Consider the following 20923-nt stretch of genomic DNA (forward strand, 5'->3'; position numbering starts at 1 on the left):
TATGCCTCCAATGGTGGCTCAGCTCCTGAAGTTTGGTTTTTCCTGAAGAAACTAAGCTTCTCGTTTCATGACAGTAGCGCTCACTGAGACAGAAGCTGCTTCTACTGATTTCACATAGAACCCCATGACCACAGTGCGACACACATGGCAATTTCTTGTGTATCCTTGGGAGACCTTACTGAATTAAGTTTAAGTATCTTTGGGGTCCAGTGTATTAAACGCAAAAGTTATGTATTATTGTGGGCCAGGATTGCACATAACATTTCTAGGGGAGAGCTGTGATGTGAGGCCTGTGAGTTCAAAGGACTATACTGAAGATATGCCAGAGCAGAATGGACTTTGGAGACAATAAGTGTGAAGTGGACTACCTGGGGAATACCCAGGGAGATATTAATGAAAATTCCCCACCCCTGGTTATACAAAAACGTACCTTTTGAAGCTACACACCGAAGAATGGGTCATTGTCTGCTGATCACCTGTTACCAACAGCCAAGATCAAAGGCGTGAGCTGTATAAAGAAACAGCTGCTTTGTCCAGCCTTTGTTCTGGCTCTGAATCTAAGGCCATTATGAACTTGTAACTATGGGGAAACCACGTGGGTTTTGGAGGACTGGCATCTTCCAGAGACTGAGGTTGGAGGTGAGATGACCTCTGCCAAGCTTATTATTGTGTGTGCGGGTTCTTTTATTGTTTTAATATGTTCTCTCTATAATGCTTTCACCTTAAAAATAAATGTGCTTGCTTAGGAAGTGCTATGTGGTGACCTGTATCTGCAGCCAATACATGGGGTATAACCTCTGGAGAGAAAAAGTGCACAGCTGGAAATATCACAGTGTAAAGCAGGGAACTATGCAGATGGAAAACCCCTGTATAGTAAGGAGAGAGACGCAAGTCTTGGCCCAAGAGAGGTGGCAGCTGGCCATAGGAAGCCTGAGAGTGGGTGCCATTAGTGGACCACAGAGGACAAATATAGGTGCAGTTGCCCTGAAACTGTGGCCCCATTATAAGAAGGTTGAGTTCATAGACATGGTAAAAGCCCCTTATTCTTTCTGTTGGCATGCAGTTAGCACAATGGCTTGGCAGTAGAGCAGATACAAAATGTCCAGTATAAAAACTTTTTGTGAACAAATTCCTGTTTTTCCAAACAGCTGCACTTGGCAAAAGCACAAGTTCCAGGACATCCTGCAAAATGGCATTCAGTTGTAATTAGTATGATGCCAATGCAATCTCTGTGGTGCCATTTGGATCACAAGAACACGGGTGAACACTTTGAGGGCTGTTTCACATTTAACAGAACATATTTTGTGGTTTCATGTTGATTAGAGTGCACATGGTATGCATGCAGTATTACCAAACCCAGGCATTCTGCAACATGAGTCAGGCCCCAGAAGTCATGAGATTAAAAAAAAACCTTGTGATTTTTAAACCAAATTATGGGTTCTTTTAGGTTTTTTTTTTATTTCGAGCCTTTAGGGTGTACTTGGGTCACATTTTCAAGTTTTACTCTGCAAACATAAGGCCTAGAAAATTATTTTTATTTTAAATAAAAGCTGAGATTCACACCTAAGCCTATCACTCCAGGAGCTGGGTCTTTAAGAAAATCATTGAATGTCATGAGACTTGTGATAAAACCATGAAAGTTGGCCACACCGTGCATGAGATAAAAATGAAAAGTACCCATGAGTGTGCCCAAGTGAGATTGCACTGGTACAATTGCACTGATGGATAAAATCCCTAGCATAGATAAGGTCTGGATCTCATAATATCCACATGAGATTGCCACTTGTATCTGCAAAATCAACCGGACTGTAACTGTACTGAGAGAAGGAGAGAATGTACATTGCATACTGAGGGTAAAGCCACATATAGGTTATACAGGTCATCCCAAATGAGTGTGGATAAAAAAATTATATCACATAGTATGTGTTCTGTACATGCCAGGGAAGGAGTGCCAATGAGTCTTGTGTGCATAGCTCCATGGTGCATGTCGCCTGAGTGTAACAAGACTTCTCTCTCCTGTGTTGGTTCACAGTCTAACTCCAAATGTCGCCCCAAATGTTTACTAAAATGCACCGTAATGTATTGAGACACATAGGACTAAAGCATGTTTGGAGCAAGAAAATAGTTTGAACAAAATGATGCAAATACCAAACCTTAAAAAAATGATGCAAATCACCAAACCTTAGGCTTTTATTTTTAAAATTTACTAAGCATGTATACGATACCTCATCAGCAATTAATCTTGGGTCAGATTTTGCTCCCAGCTGCACTTGGGCAAACCTGGGGCTTGAATGTAATTAAATGAGGGCAGAATTTGGCCTTTTGTCTCTTTCAGTGTAAATCACTATATTTGCCTGTGGCTACCTTAAAATCACAGCAAATCACATCTGGTAACTGCCCTTTTTCTCATGTTTCCACTGGTTTTCAGACTTCCTCTTGTGGTAGCTCGAGACTGCGCATCTGGATGTTTTAAACATACAAAGGAATTGCTAGAGCAAGCAAAAGGGAAAACGGTGCAGAGAGTTAAAGATGTTCCGATAAGCAACTGGTGGGTGGACTGTGCAGCTAAAGTGACCGACAGACCGTTAGGAGAAATCTCTTTGCAAAGAGGGTAACTCGAGTTCAGGCAAAATGAAGACTCACATTGTTTTTAGCCTTTTTGCCTTCATTTTTAAAGTACTCTTGCTCCAGCTATATTTTTTTCACCAAACTTTAGCTGCACCGTCACCAATCATTAAGTTTCCTGGAGACAACTCTCCCAAAACAGACAAAGAACTAGCAGTGGTAAGTTTTGGTTTTTTGCTTCAGAATTATATTGTTGTTCTCCATAGCAGATGTTTCTTTCTTGTTTCAGCTGAGACTAGGAAATGACTGTAGCCTTTTCTCTCTAGAGTCTCTGGAAGGGAGAGCTTGCTAACAAGGATATCAGCTTTCAGATGTAAAAGCTAGAGCCAAATAATGTTTCCTCTCTTAAAATTTTTAAAGCCAGCACTGAGTGTCTTCCCCCCCCTCCCCGAAGTCTGAATACATAGGAGAAAAATACTTTCATTAAATTTCTGTGACTTTCACTAAAGTGGTAAAGGGGGGGAGGGGAGAAATAGATAAATTTAAATTCAAAGTAAATAAAATGGAATAGAAAAATATAGGAAAACACTTACATAAACCTGAACTTATTGTTAGCAGTTCACACAGCTTTTCAAAATGTTGTTTTCCATGTTGTTTACTATGCATTGCATAAGCACAGCTTTAAGGGACAATTATAGCTTAAAGCCGGTTTGAGCTTCAAAGAAGATAATGACTAGTTCTAACTTTGCAGTATACTTTTCCTAAGCCAAATTCAATCTGGAACAAAGGAAAGAGTTTGGGATTTCTGAATGTGACATTAGCAACTTATGGATAGGTAGCATTTTATCCTAACCTTATTGTAACCCTGTGGACTTTCTTAAAATGATATAATGGGGAAATCCATTTTAGGGGAGATTGAGATAGATTATCCTTATTTTAGCATATAAATTATAGACATTTCTCTTCTTCAACAGTAAATCCATTTTAAGGAAGATTGAGATAGATTATCCTTATTTTAGCATGTAAATGATAGAAAGTTGGTCCCTCTTTCTTTAGGAGTTGATGTGCATCTCAGGGAAACTTGCCAGGCAGAAGGGAGGTGTGGGGACAAGGGGTGGAGAATTTCCAAAAGGGGGTGGAGATGTTAGCAAAAGCAAGCAAACTGACCCAAAATAGCAATTTCCAGTCTTGGCTCTCAGAGGACAAATCACCAAAGGTTTTACTGACCTTGGCAGTATGACAATGGGTCATATATTTCTAACGGTACATCAACTGTTCTTAAATACTCTCTCCATTTTGTTAGACACAATCAGGCTTTTATTGAACAAAGGTAATCATCTCATCTGCATTTCATTCAGCAAACTGATTTATCGTGTATATTCCAAGGAAAATCACAGGGTGCTTTAATGTGTGAGTTCTTCTTGGTTTCTCTTGTAGTATTCCTAGATAATACTACATGACTAGGTTTTCCTTGAGCCCTGGATCTGAAACCTTATGGCTCAGAATCGGAACCTAGATCAAAATTTTGCAGCTGGACTCTGTTTCTATGGTGGCCTGAATCAAAACCCCAGAGTACCACACTTCCCTCTCGACTTTGAGAGAGGTGAATTTTGCAGCTCAGGCCAAGACATAATTTACATTACTAAATCCCCTTTCAAAAGCCTGTTCTCATAGAAAAGCTGGCTGTGTTCATTTCTCTTCAGCCCTAACTCCATTGTAGGGAAGATTGATATGGGTTATCCTGATTTATATTTTACCTTTATTGTGCCTCTGTTCTTATTGCTCAGCTACCTCCCAAACTATAGTATATGGGAACAGACGCACCCTGCCCCTTCAGACTCCCTATAAACATTTGCCCCATACACCCTAGTTTTGAGACCGTGGCACATAGTTGAGAGTTAAGGACAGAGGCATGATCAGGATATTTACACGCCAATATGAAAATCCGGATAACCCATCCCAAGTGCTGGTATGGGTAGAATGTGGTGTTGAACTATTTCACATGAAGCTAATAGGCCCCATTAACTATGCTCTGGCAGAAGGAACCTCATGGTGGCAGAACGGCATGAAGAATTTACATAAGATTTGTTTGTTAATTTATATGCTGATACAATGATCTCCAGAACAAAAATGCCACCTCTGACTGGGGTCTCATCAAATCTTATAGCTAAGCAGGGTCAAGCCTGGTCAGTACTTGAATGAAGCACCTTCAGAGGAACCCAAGCTGTTGCACAGTTAGTATATTGCAACCTTCCTTCTGAGTCAACAGTGAACTATTTCCTTGGCACGGTGACACAGGGTGCTGGGTTGGTGGACGTGCCAGCTTTCAGATGAGGTCCAGGCCCTAACCACTTTTAGTCATTAAAAATCGCTTGCTACTTTTTACTGTTGTGGGGATGTTTGCCCTGGTATCTTTTCTAAAAACTCAACTACAATAACTGTATTCTACCTGCCATGTTTTCTGTTGGTTTAGGATGTTCTTCGCTTTTTGAATACAGCACATACCCTGCTTTCCATTCTACAATGTGTGTCAGGGATGGCTGAAATAATCCTTTTATACACACGCTCAGAACGAGCAAAGGGATTTGCAGACAACAGACTTCAACATGGAGTTCCACTGAAGTCAAGGAGTCTGTCTCTGCACAAAAGTGAAGGTTCCCCAAGGATCACTTTGTGAGATCAGGGCCATTAGTTTGTAGCTAGTTTGTCAAGGCATTTGGGATCTTTGGATGAAAGTTATGGTCTAAATAACAATTAGTCATTATTATTATTGTTACAGATGTACCCAACCAATATCCTCAATATGTATCTGAACACCATCAAACTTTGGTAGGGATATCCATTCCCAAATTGGAACATAGTACCTAATCCAAATCCCATAGCTGGTCCAGTCTCTGTTATAAGCCAGACCAATCCCCCAGATCTGAACACCTTGAGCTAGGAAGATTAGGTAGGGCTTTTGAAATCCATCTCTGGATCCAAATTTTGAAGTTAAGGCCAGGCCTCTAATTATAATTTAAATTAACAGCTTTTTTTGTGTACCCACTTCTGTTTGCTTTGCATCCTATAATAGCATGCATTGTATGTTTTAGAAATAGTTTAAAGTCTTCTAAAAGCTCCCGGGGGGTGGGAGAAGGAGTATACTTTGAAAGGGGAAATGAAAGATCAAATATTGAAACTCAGAATAGGACTGCTACACAATGTTTTATGTATTATTATTTTATGGCAGCTTCCACAATATGCTATATGCTTTCCAGACATTCAAACAGGGATGGTCTCTGCCCCAAGAAGCTCACAGTGAGACAGACAATTAAATTATGGGTTAGGGTAAGGGAAGCATAAAATAGGGATTTGTGTTTTTGGTTGGTTGGTTAGTTAATTCTATGCATATGCACATTTTGGGGAGGAAAACACACACCTTAAAAGGATAATCATAACAACAATTGTATGCCTAATACTTATGTTAAACAGAGGTATCCAGTTAATCAGCATACAGATGAATGGTAGGACCTCTTAACTGGGATGATTGCTAGGAAACAGATTGAGTATAATGCACGTCAGTGATTAGACACAACAGACCACAAAAGGCATACCTCATCCATTTTAAATGGAACACCTAGTGTCTGAACATTATTTCCCATTGTTAAAAGGAGCAAACCAGTACCTTATATGCCCTTTTGTTCTCTTCATGTTTTTTAACCGTACTAGGGTTGATGAATGCATCAAATTTATAAAAATAGAGTTCTTTCTATAGACCAATGTAAAGGAACACAGTGCGGAGGAAAAATGGGTTAGTGCTGCCCTTTGTGTTTCTTTATAATTCATCACAAAGCCTGAATGTTGTTTCTTAAAGAAAGACTACTTTGTGGCCTGTTTGTTACCATGGACATATCAGGAAGGTCAAGATTAGTCTTTCCTTGTTCTGATAGAGGACTCAGAGGAGGTTTCAGAGATGTAGATTGTGTGCTCCTCATATTTAATTTATGGGGGGGAACAGTAAGTGAAGCTTTAGCAGAAACATCTTTTCTTCCAACTGTTTCTCAAGTAAATTTGAGTTAAACAGATTAACAAAAAACAAACCTAAAACCCCAGTCAGTTCTAACAGTCTGAATAAAAAGCACTTTCCCCCTTAATTAATATGGTTCCATTGGTTTCTTCAATCATCCATAGACTCTTCCAGGAAAAAAAAAAGGATAGACACAACCTGAAACTCTAAAGCATAAAACAAGCAGGTTTATACATGATAAAGAAACCAATACAAGATGGACCCATCATTTCCTTTGTAGTTCATTTTTAATGCTTTGTGCTCTGCTTTTTATAAAGCAATTCATGAAATAAAGACGACAATGTATTCCGAAATATTTCTAATAACTGGCACGATTGCTTAATTTAGCAGCATTTTGTGTCCCTGGAGGTCTGTGTCAACTAAGAAGATTATCTGAATGTTGGTTGTTAACATAGTAATTTTAAAAAATCCTTACACGGTATAGACATAAAAGTTAACGTTCAGTGTCAATAATTGTAGGGATGTCTCTCCTGTTTCAGAGTTTTGAAACCTCTGTTCTCTGTGCATTTTCCCCCCCCTTTTTTAAAGCAATACCTGAATACATACTATGGGTGCCCAAAAGACAACTGCAATTTATTCGTGCTGAAAGATACTTTGAAGAAAATGCAGAAATTCTTTGGGCTGCCTGAAACAGGAGATCTGGATCAAAACACTATTGAGACGATGAAGAAGCCCCGCTGTGGTAATCCAGATGTGGCCAATTATAACTTCTTTCCAAGAAAGCCAAAATGGGAAAAAAATCAGATAACGTACAGGTAATGCCTTAGCAATATTGTTTTTTCACAAACCTAGGATGCCTTGAGAATTGAAGTGCTTCAATGTGGCATTTAGAAATGGAGGAATTTTCTAGTGGCCTGAGCTCCAGACTTTGAACCAGGGATCCCCAAATTATAATCCCTTTGTGTTTGGACAACCACTGGAAAATGTCTGTGAAGCCCCAAAATTTAAAGTTTAATGAACATTCATCCAAAAGTTGTGCCATAAATTCAAGGAGAGAATTGTTGTTAAAGTGCAGGAGATCTGAGTTTTATTTTGTTCTGCTGCAAACTTCCTCTGTAATTTTGGGCAAATCATTTAATCTCACCTCTGTCTGTACAATAGGGATAATAGTATTCCTGACTGCATCGGATAATTATGGGGATAAACCCAACAGTGTTCAGAAACTATGGCAATGAAGACCATAGAAGCTACTAAAACTATTCACTATTTACTATTCTTTAGTGTCTAATCTTAAAATTTTTCATCCAGTCAGTGACTAATGAGTACTAAAACAGACTAAAAGGATTAAGGAATAATGAGTAGCCAATAGTGGAAGTGAACAGTTTTCAAACAATCTGTAGGCTGAACATTTTTCACCCAAGTGTGAATATTTATGAATGACAACATGCCCTTACATATCCAGACTGGTTCATGAATAACTTGCAAAGGTAGGGGAAAGAGGGAGAAAGGATTAATATTCCTCACAAACAATTTGACCAGCTTTATTTATGACTATGAGGCATTCTGTCTAAGAAGCAGCAAATGTATTTCATAGATTGTGGTTTTAGCAACTAAGGAAAATGTGCCAAAGAATGAAGGTCCAAACCAGCTCCTGTTTAAATCAATGGCCAAACTCCCACTGACTTCAGTTGTACAAGATGATGCTCTTAATGACTGGTGAGGGGATCAGAAATTCTCGCAGATTCCTCCTAGCTGCTTTTCTATTTGTGTTCATCCTTCTTTGGTCAGGGGGTCAGAGCATCCTTCATAGTCTGAGTAGCCCAGAGAACTCTGGAGAACATTGTGGTAGATTTTTAGGCCTTCTTTTGCTGATGTGCTCCAGATAATATCATCCCACTGCAGTAATCCCAGACACAAAGCCGATCCAGTAACCACAAGAAGCCACACAGTGTTGGAAGCTTTTCTTTAGCAGGAAGATCATTGTCTGAAATGAGATCCATGAATAAGTCCCAGTCAGCATAAATCAAGATGAAGAAAGAGGTGCTCTTGTGAACTATCCCTCTATTTTATGTGCTTGTGTCTCCCCTTCTCATTCTTCTCAGTCTGTACCACGTCCCTGATGGCAGGGTTGCTGGGCATACTGGCAAGGAATTAACTATCATTTATTTGACACAAAACCAAAACATGACTAAGAACAAAAAGGTGATTTTTAAGCTTAAGGAGCAAAGTACCCATTTTTGGAACTCCAAATTGCTTCTGGTCGTTAGGAGGCTCCCAAAATTCTGATGACTCAGTGGGTGCTTGTGTAAACATATGTCTAACAGGATGATATGACTGAAAGGATCTTTAATTTCAGTGAAGCAAAATATTGTTAGGTGTGTCTCTTCCTGTATGCCAACTCTGACATACAATACATATACTTAGTTCAGAGTGCATTAAAATGTAAGTAATACAGACTCTGGTCAAATTACCACTTATGTAGTATGCTGCTTCCTGCAGTGTCCTCATTCTTCAAGGAAATATCAGTAACTCTCTGGCAGATAATTACACTTCAATTAGAGAATGGCCCCAACAAAGTCTCAATATCCCTGAGTCTTGGGAATGTCCTGATCTTTTTTGCACAGTGGGCACCTCCCTTTACCAAAGGAGTTACTTTCACTGGCACTTTCAACACTTTAAACAGCAAGCTGTAACAATCAGCACATGTATGTGGTGTTTAACTTTTGAAACTGATTTTTTTCCCCTTTTACCATTAAGGATTTTAGGGTATACACCGGATTTGGACTCCGAAACAGTAGACGATGCCTTTGCCCGAGCCTTTAAAGTCTGGAGTGATGTCACACCCCTGACATTTTCACGAATTAATGATGGAGAAGCGGACATTATGATTAATTTTGGACGATGGGGTATAGTTTCTATTTTTACATATGCTCTTGGTTTTCTTCCTTCCATTAATCCTCAGCATTGGAGTGACCTACCCTCAAGCAAGCACTCCAATGAGCCTTTCTGGCAAACGATGCCCTAGTTTTCACTTGGTTTGTACAGGCTATGTCAGATTTCACAAAGGTGTGTGTGTGTGCATACACATACACCCTTAATTTATCTGTTACAAGAGAATTGCTAGGGGACAAAAAATTATTTCTGAATTTAAACTATCAGTAGTAGAACCAGGAAATATTGGGTCAGATCCTTAGCGGATGTGAATTGGCACAGGTCCACTGAAGTGAATGGAATGATATTATACTGTTAATTTATAAATCTCTGCTAGGTTTTCGAATGTCTTCAAAGGTTATTTGCAGAGGGTGGACTATTCTAATACTCCTAGACACTACAGATGAATTGGGACATGCCATCTGAACTTCACACTTAGTCTCTATTTACTTTTATGGGTTGAATTGAGGCCCTTAATCCAAACATCCTTAGCTTTTGGGAGTTCCAAAATCTAGATCTGAACAGCCAGACTTGATTCGGTTTGATTTCTTAGTTTTACTTCACACAGAAAGAGCCTGGGTTTCATAAGGAACCTCTGGCATTTTAACCAACAAGCTGTAGAGGGCTATATAATTTTGAATAAATATAGTCACATGTTCAGTCTTTTGGGAGATGGCATTTGGAATCAAAGGGAACAGTTCATGGAATAGCTGAGCTCTCTGAGGAGGTCTCTGTTTCAAGCTTGTTTTCTTCGCTTAAGTTAATGATGGGTCAACCTCAGAAGGCTGAGAGATTCTGTGCAGTATGGATGAGCACTCAAAATTTCAGATTCTTACCAGGCCTGTTTGGTCCACAAAACTGAAGTCTCACAAAATCCAGAGCGTTCATGCTGATTTTAGTACCACTTGATTACAGCAGCTCAGAAATAGCACAAGAATTGCTTCCTCTATAATATTTTATATTTAAGTATACAATAGAGACATGTTTCAGTTCTTTGCAATCACCGTTCACATTCCTGTGTGTCAGAGTCAAACTGGTGGGGCCCTATGCGGCATTTTTTTTTGTTCACAAGTTTTCTCAAACTGAGTCTTTACTGATGAAGAAAGACTAATGCCTGATACATGGGAATATTGGGGAGAGGAAACTTCATTAATGTCAATGGAGTGAGGCCAGCACAAAATAGGTGCAATGGAATAGAGACTCCGGCCTGTGTATTTAGGGCTTCTGTCAAATGGCAACACATCAGACCAAAAGGCTTTTAGTGATGTAATTGGAGACACTGGCAGCTTCGGTGGTCAGGTCAGTGTGGTGAGAGAGCTGTGAATAACAGGGTTATGCCCTTGCCAGCTTGCGTTACCCAAGTGTGGTGAGCTTCCAAGAAAAGCCTTCAGTGAAGTAACAGGAGAACGACTGAAAAGGCGGTTGCCCAGCGAGCGGGCTGAGACGAGGCCTGGTTGATGTGGAAGTAGGATGGGCTGAACCACAGACATCGGGATACTGAATAGGAGTCAGCTTTTCAGGGATTCACTGCTGAGAAAAATGAAGCAAATTTGCTTTCCTGCGAGCAGTACTGGTAGCTTGTGCAAAGAGAAGGGGACATACAGGAAAAGATCACGAAGTACGTTGTAAATGAATAGCTTGCTGTGTAACTGACTAAAGGAGCCTGCAAAGACTGGTATGGACAGTTATATTCCTCTGAAACGATCACTTAACTACAATGTATATTTTACTGTTCCCACCAGTCAAAATCAAGAATATATCATGGATATGTAAAGCAATGTAAAGTGTGAGTTATCTCACAGAGCTTCACGAACACCAGAATCCCTTCCAAATATCCTTAGTACATATAAAGAAACATGCTGCAATACACACACTAATCCTGTGTGCTTTCGTTTTTCATGTGAAATGGTTTCCTCTCCTAGGGTCCAATCCTGAAAACCTTCCACAAGTGATGTATTCCCAGTGATGTGTTCATTTGGGAATATCCATGTGACTATCTTTACTTATGACTGTGTTTGCAGGGCTGGGCCCATTATAACTTGTAAGTGCTCCTCTTCTGTGTTCTTTCTTGTGCAGAGCATGGTGATGGATATCCATTTGATGGCAAGGATGGCCTCCTGGCTCATGCTTTTGCACCTGGGCCAGGTGTTGGAGGTGACTCCCATTTTGATGATGATGAACAGTGGACTCTGGGAGAGGGACAAGGTACCCAGACATTTTAATGTTTCAAAGCATTTGAACGATAGACTGCTGTGTCTGAAATGGTGGCCAGAGATTGCACTTCTGTTACTGAAATGACTTAAATAGTAAATGCTAGAACAGAACTATGACTCTGGAAGCTGATGGTTATGCATTTTAATCATTTAAAATTCTGCTTTTATCAAAATTTTATATATTTTTTTAGAAAAAGTTACATATTTCTCCCCAGAAATTAGAATTAATTATGGACCTGATCCTGCAAACCTTTACTCATGTGAACAGAGAGAAGTGAGTAAAGGGCCCTCATGACAGAAGTGCCAGGCCATGATTTTCAAGAGTGATTAGGGATTTTGAGTGCTTCCATTTTTCGGTCCCAACCACTGAGACCTTTAAAGGGGCATCCTTTTTAGAAGGAGAGGGCTCAGTGCTTTCTGAAAACTGGACCTTTCTAAGCTGGATACCCCAAGTGATCACTTTTGAAAATGTTGCCCCATTATCTTCAGTGGGACCATTCAGATGAGTAAGGATTTGCTGGTTCATGTCATCTGTCAAAAGCTTCTGAGTTCGGAGCTCCGCGGGTTTGTGACTTGAATTGAAATATAGATCTATACCAGGGCTGAGAAAAAATGGGACTTAGAGATGTCTGCAAGTTTGTCTTTTGGAAAATTAGGGGATGTTTTCTTTATGCAAACTATTGACCAAATACTGTTTGCCTTACACCTAATGAACCAAATTCTGATCTCAATAAAATACTCATCTGAGGCAGGCCAGCATGATTTGGCCATTATTTCACCTTTTAGAAGTAAATAATACTGATGTGTATTGTCATTTTTTCTCTTTAATTTGACAAAAATAATAGTCTACTTATTATAATTCTTCGTGGCGGAAATTTAACAGGAATGGAGGCTCACAAAAGCAGAATTTAAAATTCATACTCATTTCTGTATTTCACTTCAAATTCAAAATTTCTGAAGTCATTTGTTCGTTGGAAAAATAATTGAATCCTTATATCCTGGTAGTCAAGTTCCATCTCTTTTGGCTTTTTTCAAACTTTAGCAGAAGCAATAGATTTGTGGCTGTCATTATTGGACTGAATGTTTCCCTAAAAGTAACAATGAACAGGAAACTTTTGTGTATTTGGATTTATTCTACAAATGGTCAATTTGTGATTGAGGTCTATAAAATCATGACTGGTCCCCTGTGGAACTCCTTGCCAGAGGATGTTGTGAGGGCCAAGACCATAACAGGGTTCAAAAAAGAACTAGATAAATTCATGAAGGATAGGTCCATCAGTGGCTATTAGCCAGGATGGGCAGGAATGGTGTCCCTCACCTCTGTTTGCCAGAAGCTGGGAATGAGCGACAGGGCATGGATCACTTGATAATTACCTGTTCTGTTCATTCCCTCTGGGGCACCTGGCACTGGCCACTGTCAGAAGACAGTACACTGGGCTAGATGGACCCTTAGTCTGACCCAGTAGGGCTATTCTTATGTTCTTAATTAGTTCCTCATATTGAGAAATCATTAAGGGAAACTAGGTAGAATGCACTTTAAGATAAGTTACAATGCCAGTGTTGTATTCTTAAGGAAAGTTTCTATATATTACAATCGCCTGAAATAAAAACCAGGTTTGGGGATGTATGCATTAACGTATCCGCTAGCACAGCAGTAGATCTGATTCAATTCTGACTGAAAATGCCAAAATGGATTAAGAGGCATGTTAAGATTATGCTGAAACGACTTCCTGGAACCTTCGGAATTATAGTGCACATTTTAGATTATGCTGTTAAAGGATCTAAATTACTAAACAAATTAACAGCTTGGGTATAAGTTTGCATTGCTATAGCAACTACTATAATTATCTTTCTGGGCACTTCAACATGAGTAATATCCATGCTTTTCCCCCCAAAATTACTTATTACAGTTTCAGCTACAGTCATCATGCCAATTGGGAAACCAACAGAATATATTCGTTCAAAGTGTAAATGCACCTGAAATTTCTACACTAGTGTCCCTTATAACTAAAGTTTCAATCCAGAAAAGAAACAAACCTGTATGCAGACACCATAATGGACGAAAACAATTGGTGACAGGATGCACTGTTGTGTTTTCTCCCTTTACAGTTGTTAAGGTGAAGTATGGGAATGCAGATGGCGAATACTGCAAATTTCCCTTCCTATTCAACGATAAGGAATATAACAGCTGTACTGATGCAGGGCGCAATGATGGATTCCTTTGGTGCTCAACCACATACAACTTTGATTCCGATGGCAAATACGGATTCTGTCCCCATGAATGTAAGTTGAACACTTGGATTGGAGGCTTGTCTCATGGCTGATTTTAGCCAAGAGGAGTCAACTGTAGTTATTCTGCATGTCAGGCTATCATTGTACCTTTCCACTATGAACGCTCTAAAGTATGTTGAAACTGATATAGAAACTTCAGTCCCAGGATCAAGTAGCGGTGTCAGCTCCTTTGTGTCCCTTCCCTTCCCCCTTTCAGTGCACCCAACAGAGAATCTGGGCCACTATCTTCAGCTCCTGGAATCTAATTATAGCATTGACTTCAGTGGGAGCACAGTCGGTCCTTATTAACTACATGAAAAAAATTAAAAAAGGAAATATGAGGAGGACATCAACAGAAAACACTAGCTAAACAACTCCCCACCATCTCCTTCTTGGCATCACAGAGGAAATTTGTGCTCGGGTCAGGTGAATTAAATAAAGTAGATGATCTCCTTGCTTAGTAAGAAATCCTCCTCTTTTTTCAGTCCTGCCAGTTGGCCCTCTCCAAAGAGAGGTCCACATAACAGGGGAGCAATGGAAAGGACTAGCATTTGGTTTTTGACTTCAGTGGGACCAAGATTTGGCCCAAACTGGGCATGTGGCCATTGCAAGGGCAAGCATTTGCATTTTCACGAGCAGATTAGCATTTTCCCCACACAGCACAGGTGAGCCTTGCAAGGAAGTAATCTTGATTTATATAGACCAAATGTCATATGGCACATCGAGGTCAGTTGAGGAAGTCACAGGCTTTTCCACTGGATAACAGTCCCACTAAGGGGGTGGTGTGATTGCAAAGAGAATGAGAACAGATAAAAGAAAGATGTTTTCATTTTGATTCCCCATGCCTAGATTTTGACTTGCTTGATATTAAATATCACCAGTATAGGACCAGCTTGAACTTGCTGCTCAGCAGGAGAAGATAGCACAAGAAGCCTCCTGCGCTTGTCCCTTGACACCCAGCAGCCAAGTACAAGCACCCTCCCCATGCTCCCTGAATCATAGCGTCAGCTTCTCCTAGCAAGATGGGGCCAGATTCAGAGAGGGGAGTGTGCTGCACTTATCTACGCATTGGGGCAGCAAATCTTTTCCCCCTGAACACCATGCCGCTCCAGCAGGAATTGTAGCTCCCCCAAAAGCAACAACTGAGACCATTGTGAAACTTCACAAGGTGAAGGCAGAAAGAGTCAGTGGGCCAGAACCTCTGTACCTCCCTTGACGTCACTGAAGCTCTCTCAACTCAGAGAGCTGAGGATCAAGCCCATTGTCTTCTGTTAGAATCCAGGCCCCCTTCTCTGCAATGGAATACATTGTTCCATCCCATCACGTTACACTGAAATGCTCTGACTTTACAGAATTCTGATGATGGGAAATAAATGTTATTTATGTTTTATACAATAAATGTTATATAGTTAATGGTATAATTGCAAAATGCTCGTCAGATAAGTGGGTATGCTCTTAGAATTAGGTTTTTATTGTTAACAAATACCGAATGACTCTTTTACTTAAAAAGTACTTTCAATTGCCCAGTGCAGACAGAGGAATGGCACTGAGTATTTCAGAAACCATATATTAGAAACCATATTAATGGAAAAATTCTAGTGGGTTTTGAAAAGCTGAGATCATATGTAGGGTTTTTTAGTAAGCTTTTTGAATTGTGAACAGAGTGCTAGGACTCACAGATAACTTGTCTCATCATTTGGAATTTTTTTTCGGAAAGATCATATACAGATGAAATAATTTGTATAACAATTTCATTAACTCAGCAATTTTTGTACATATATGTAATGTGGTGATTGTTTTTAAAGTAACACTAATATGGTGAACATTTTTCTCTTCGCACATTTTTAATATGTGCATTGTTTAAAATCTTGAGGGTGAGTCTGCAGAGTAGAAGATTACAGAAAACTTTTATGTTATGTGATCTTTAATTTGATGTAATGGATCTCAAACTACGGGAAATATTCTGGAAAGGAAGTGTGGTCCTGTGGGTAGGGCTGGGACCCACAGTTCAAGATAACTGGGTTCTATTTCCAACTCTTCAACTGACCTACTGTGTGACCTTGGGCAAGTCACTTCACCTCTACATCCCCCTTCCATTCTTTGTCTACTTAGATTGTAAGCTCTTGGGGTCAGGAACTGAGGTGTTTCCGTGTTTCTCATAGCTTTACGCATGTTGTGTACCATTGGCAGAGGTGCCAATTGGGGGACAGGGCTGCCCAGAACAGGGGGAAAAAAGGGGCCTCATTTGGGAGGGCTCCCAAACTGAGTGGCATTGCAACCTGGCACACAGGTTCACAGCGTCACTCAGATTTCACCCGGCAGCCCCTTGACAGAGTGTCCGCTGGGATAACGAGTTGTGCTGAGACCCCATGCTCCAGGTCGCAAGCACCGCTCACTGAAATTTGGCCCGTCAGCCCCTCTGTCGTGATCTTTTATGTTAAAGTGAGAGTGGTTCAGCTGTGCATCCCATGTGAAAAGTGTCTAGGGTGTCCCTGGTGTGTTTTATACGGTGCCAAGCACAATGGGCTCACAATCCCATTTGAAGCCTCCAGGCTCTCCTATAACACAATAGTTAATAACAATAATGAGTCAGAAAGGAACGATTGAAGGAAATAATACTGGAGGTTTTGTTTGAAACCAAAGTTGTTGGAATCATCCTGTTCCTCCTTGGAACACTTGCAGTGCACCTATTTGCAAGGTTACGGCTGGATTATATCTAGATTGTATTGGGAAAGGGAGTGCAGGTTAATAAACATCTTATCCAGTGCTTAAAAACAAAGCTAATAAAACCAGATGTGCTCAATATCTTGCAGGTTCAAGCCCATGGTAGCCCAGTCTAACAAACCCTAACTACCATGTGACGTACTGCAGAGCTCAGCAGTGGCTCACATAAAATAACTGCCCAGATGGGTATTTCTATGTATATATTTGTCAGTCCAGCAGCCATAATTTTTGGAGAGACCATAATAGCTGTTGTGTAGAAAAAGGCATTCTCATACCCTCCTTTTCAATGCTTTCCTGCTCGCCTTCTTATCCTAAGAGTGATCAGAGGCAGACATCATCATCTTAGGTATTTCACTTTTCAGAACAGGAGGTTTTCAGTATTAGCAAAATGAACCAGAGTTTTTCAGAGTTATCGGTACTTTTCAGGTATAGTGCCACATACTTCAGTATTCCAGCCCTGAGGTGACAGAAGGGGGTCCTTCATTTCTGAGGGCATGTCAATACTGTAAAGCATTCTGATGTGCTGACTTCTAATTGCCCCAAGTAAACCCTGCTGGTGCACTCTAAGAAGTACCTAGTTCACAACATCTTAGTGCGCACTAGGTACCTCTTAGAGTATAAAGAACAGGAGTACCTGTGGCACCTTAGAGACTAACAAATTTATTAGAGCATAAGCTTTCGTGGACTACAGCCCACTTCTTCGGTATGCATCCGAAGTACTCCTGTTCTTTTTGCGGATACAGACTAACACGGCTGCAACTCTGAAACCTCTTAGAGTATGTCAGCACTTACATTGGGCAATTAGAGCTCAGCACGTTAGAGCATTCTACCAATCATCCCCCTCTGGGGCACTATGCTTCACTCTGTCAACAAGCCCTCAATCTTTCCACCAACTTCCCCACCTCCCCAAAATCATTCCTTATAAACTCATCAAGTTACTTTTCCTTCAATCTGTAAAGGAGCAGGAGAGAGGCTTTATGTTGTTACTTCTTTAAAATACTAGCGATACCACAGGGATGATGGTTAGGTAGGTAGGTGGACAGATAGACATTCATGCATTGTGGGCTATTTCTGTGCCTAAAATTACATGGGTTAGAGAATTTAAACAGTCTCTTCCAATGTCAAGGGGAGTTATGATTCTGCATGGCCAAAATGCTGGTGTCAATATTTTGAAATTGAATTGGTGGTTTTGAGCTGTTTGTGATGTAATTGTTTTGCAAGATCCTTGTACAGCTATGCACAGATGTTTCTTGTTAAACACATTGTGGTATTATTCACTTATTATTCCAGGACACCATTTTCTAAAACCTAGGAATAAATTCAAATAGGGCAGGATTAGGGAATTAATGGAGTCCGTTGGGTCAGGAAAAATTTCTAATTGGCAGTAGGTTGATCTTTCATTTCTAAAGTCAGTGTCTTTAGCTTTCCTATAACATTATATAACCAGAGAATACATGTGAAATGGTTAAAAGAAATGGTTTAAACCCTGAATCTGCACTGAAGGCTTTTTAAAAGCTATTCTGCCCAGAAAAAGTATAGGTATTTTAAACACTATACATGCACCTTTCAGAACGCCAACCCAGCTATCAACTAACATATATAGTCATTTGTTCTGCTGAGAACATATGGCCTCAGTTCTCATTTACACTGAAATCCTTCAACAACATTCTGGTAGTGTAAAAGGGCCTAGGGTATAACCATTTGAAGGCCCTTTTACACTGCCTAAGTGCTGTAAAAGGCCCTTTGAGTAAATGAGAATCAAACCCAAAGGGTTTGATTTGTGCACTGGGCAGGGTAGGAGTAGAGAACCTTTATCCCATTTTGTGGGGCCCACGTGAAGGCCAAACTGCATCACACACCTGGTGCTTTGGGGAGTGAAGGGACCGTGTGAAAGTCATGCCTGAGTCCCTTTGCGTTGGCATTACTCCTGATTTACCCTGCTTTAACATCAGAATCAGGCCCTGGATGAAGCCTTGCTGATAAGTAACTGCACCTTTATTTCAGTTCTCTGAGCAAGTGATACACTGTCTTTATTTTTCATTTACAATAAAACTCAAAGAGGTTTAAGTTTAAAAAAAACCTGTAAGAACTTTGTTGGAATGAAGGACTTTTAGCATCACGTGTCATTACCCAGGGGCAATCTGAAGAACCTTATTTTGACTGTGTCTTAATATTGTATTGAGTTTCCATATGATTTTGCAACTTATCCCTGTTCAAACCAATCAAAAATTCTGCTCATAGCCCGAGACTGCCAGATCTGCAGCTGGAAGCCGAATGTGCGGCAAATGAGTCATCCAAACAACTCAATTTCGTTTTGCTTTCCAAGTGTCATTTCTCTTAAAAATCTTTCACCAATCAAAATAAAGACTGCACTGTTTAATGTATGTGTCCTGACTAACTCACCACCAGAATCTGAGACATAAATATTGAATCAGACACTTGGCTCCGGCTCTGTCACTTTTGCCCAGCTCCCCCAGCATAGGGGCCATAGGGGACATGTTAGGGCATTGCCAAAGTCTTGAGATCGAGAGGTCCCTGAAGGATGTAGTGCACCCTAGAGATAAGTTCCTAATGTGGCTGATTGCAGGATCAGGGAAGCATAAATATGGCATTAAGCCCCCCTCTCTTGGATCCTATGCAGAGGATAGCTCGGCCAGACCAGAGGACCATGCTTGCTACGTTTAACAATAACTTGTTCTTTCATGATAACTTCTGGCCCAGTCCTGGAAGGTACCGAACACCCTCCCCTCAATGGGACCAAAGCATGCTAACTGGAAAGATCGGATCCTTAATGCCCTAGTCAGTCATGCTTTAACTTGGAAAGAGAGTCATCTGTGTCACAATATTTCCCTGTTCAGCAGTGATGCCACTCAGCTTAGTTAGCCGATAGAGCTAGAAGGGTTTTTCCCCCCTTAAAAAGCAAATCAAGCCAAGAAACAATGGATATGTAAATATGGCCATCTTGCCGCTTACATAACAGACTAAGCCCAGGGAAAAACTAATCCCACAAATACAAAGTGTCTGTGATAATTTTTCAGAAGTCTGAAAAACAGAGCTAAAAGTAACATACACCGTAAAGGAAAGATACTGTGTCCTAGGTGCAACTCTCTTACCCCCTAGATTTTGATGCTCCCTGGAGATGGATACCAGGTCATTAGCACACACATACATTACTCATTTTCACATCTATTTTTGAAAACCAGGCCAAGACCATTTCATTGCCCTTCCCTGGGCCACACAGGATGTCTGGAGATAACCCAGATCTCCAGCCATAGAGTTAGTTCTGTGCCTTAACTACAAGACCCTTCTTCCCCATGTATGTGGTAGAAGGAATCATGATTCTCAGGGACTATAGAAAGCTTGGGAATGTTCGTGAGTCATGGGGCTTGTTTATGTGTGGGTGGGTGAGAGGGAGGATGCAAACCTGAACTTCTTGAAGAGGAGCATCTCATGTCTAAAACTATTAACTGGGAGGGAATACGGGAAGCATGCCCATCTCTCCCTCTTTGTCAGAGGAGTGAAGTGCAGTCTATCTAGCTTGGATATTTATAGAGTGCCAGTCACTGCAGCATCAAGTGACTGTTGTGTGGACACTCAGAAAAGTAAAGCAGAGCTATTGAGAAGCTAAAGGAAAGAAAAGTGGGATAGGAAAAATACCAGGGTATGGTCTCCCCTACTTGTATCTTCTATTGAAGTCTGCAGACTAAACAAACAGAGGAATGTCACATAACATGCTCATTAGGAAAATTGTCATCTAAAGTGATAACGGCAGGCTACAAACCTGTTTACATGTTTAAGATGCTATTTTAGTCACCTCTGTAGCACAGTGTAAATTAATTAGCAAAACACTAAGGAAAATAGATGGCTTCCTGGAACACTTCCTCAAAGCCTTGTTTGAAGCAAAAGTATTAGCTGCAGATAGGCAGTAATATATTATGAGGCAGGGTATAAAGGACATATTGCCAGAAACTTGAGCAACCCCGTGGACTTCACTTGAGCCATATTAATAATTGTTGTCTCTCTCTGTGCCTCAGTTCCCCCATCTGTGAAATGGGGATATTACTTACTTTCTCCCACCCTTGTCTGTTTAGCTCATGAACTCTCTGGTCTCTTACCATGTGTATGTACAGCACCGAGCACAATGGGCCCCTCATGTTATTTGGGGCCTCTACATGCTGCCATACTACACATAATTAACCAATAGTGTTTTTTC

The 20923-nt window shown here is 40.5% G+C and overlaps 1 protein-coding gene across 1 annotated transcript in view; it reads left to right on the forward strand.

Moving 5' to 3' along the window:
- Positions 1 to 2431: 2431 nt before the first annotated feature.
- MMP2 (matrix metallopeptidase 2) overlaps positions 2432 to 20923 on the forward strand; it is a 45279-nt gene continuing 26787 nt past the window's right edge. Inside the window, exons 1-5 of the mRNA XM_034788530.1 lie at positions 2432 to 2784; positions 7160 to 7386; positions 9329 to 9477; positions 11579 to 11707; positions 13825 to 13998. Coding sequence (XP_034644421.1) covers positions 2632 to 2784; positions 7160 to 7386; positions 9329 to 9477; positions 11579 to 11707; positions 13825 to 13998 — 832 coding nt within the window. The 5' untranslated portion in view covers positions 2432 to 2631. The remainder of the gene's footprint in view (positions 2785 to 7159; positions 7387 to 9328; positions 9478 to 11578; positions 11708 to 13824; positions 13999 to 20923) is intronic.

This window comes from Trachemys scripta, chromosome 13 (assembly GCF_013100865.1).
Source record: "Trachemys scripta elegans isolate TJP31775 chromosome 13, CAS_Tse_1.0, whole genome shotgun sequence".
NCBI classification, from domain to species: domain Eukaryota; kingdom Metazoa; phylum Chordata; order Testudines; family Emydidae; genus Trachemys; species Trachemys scripta.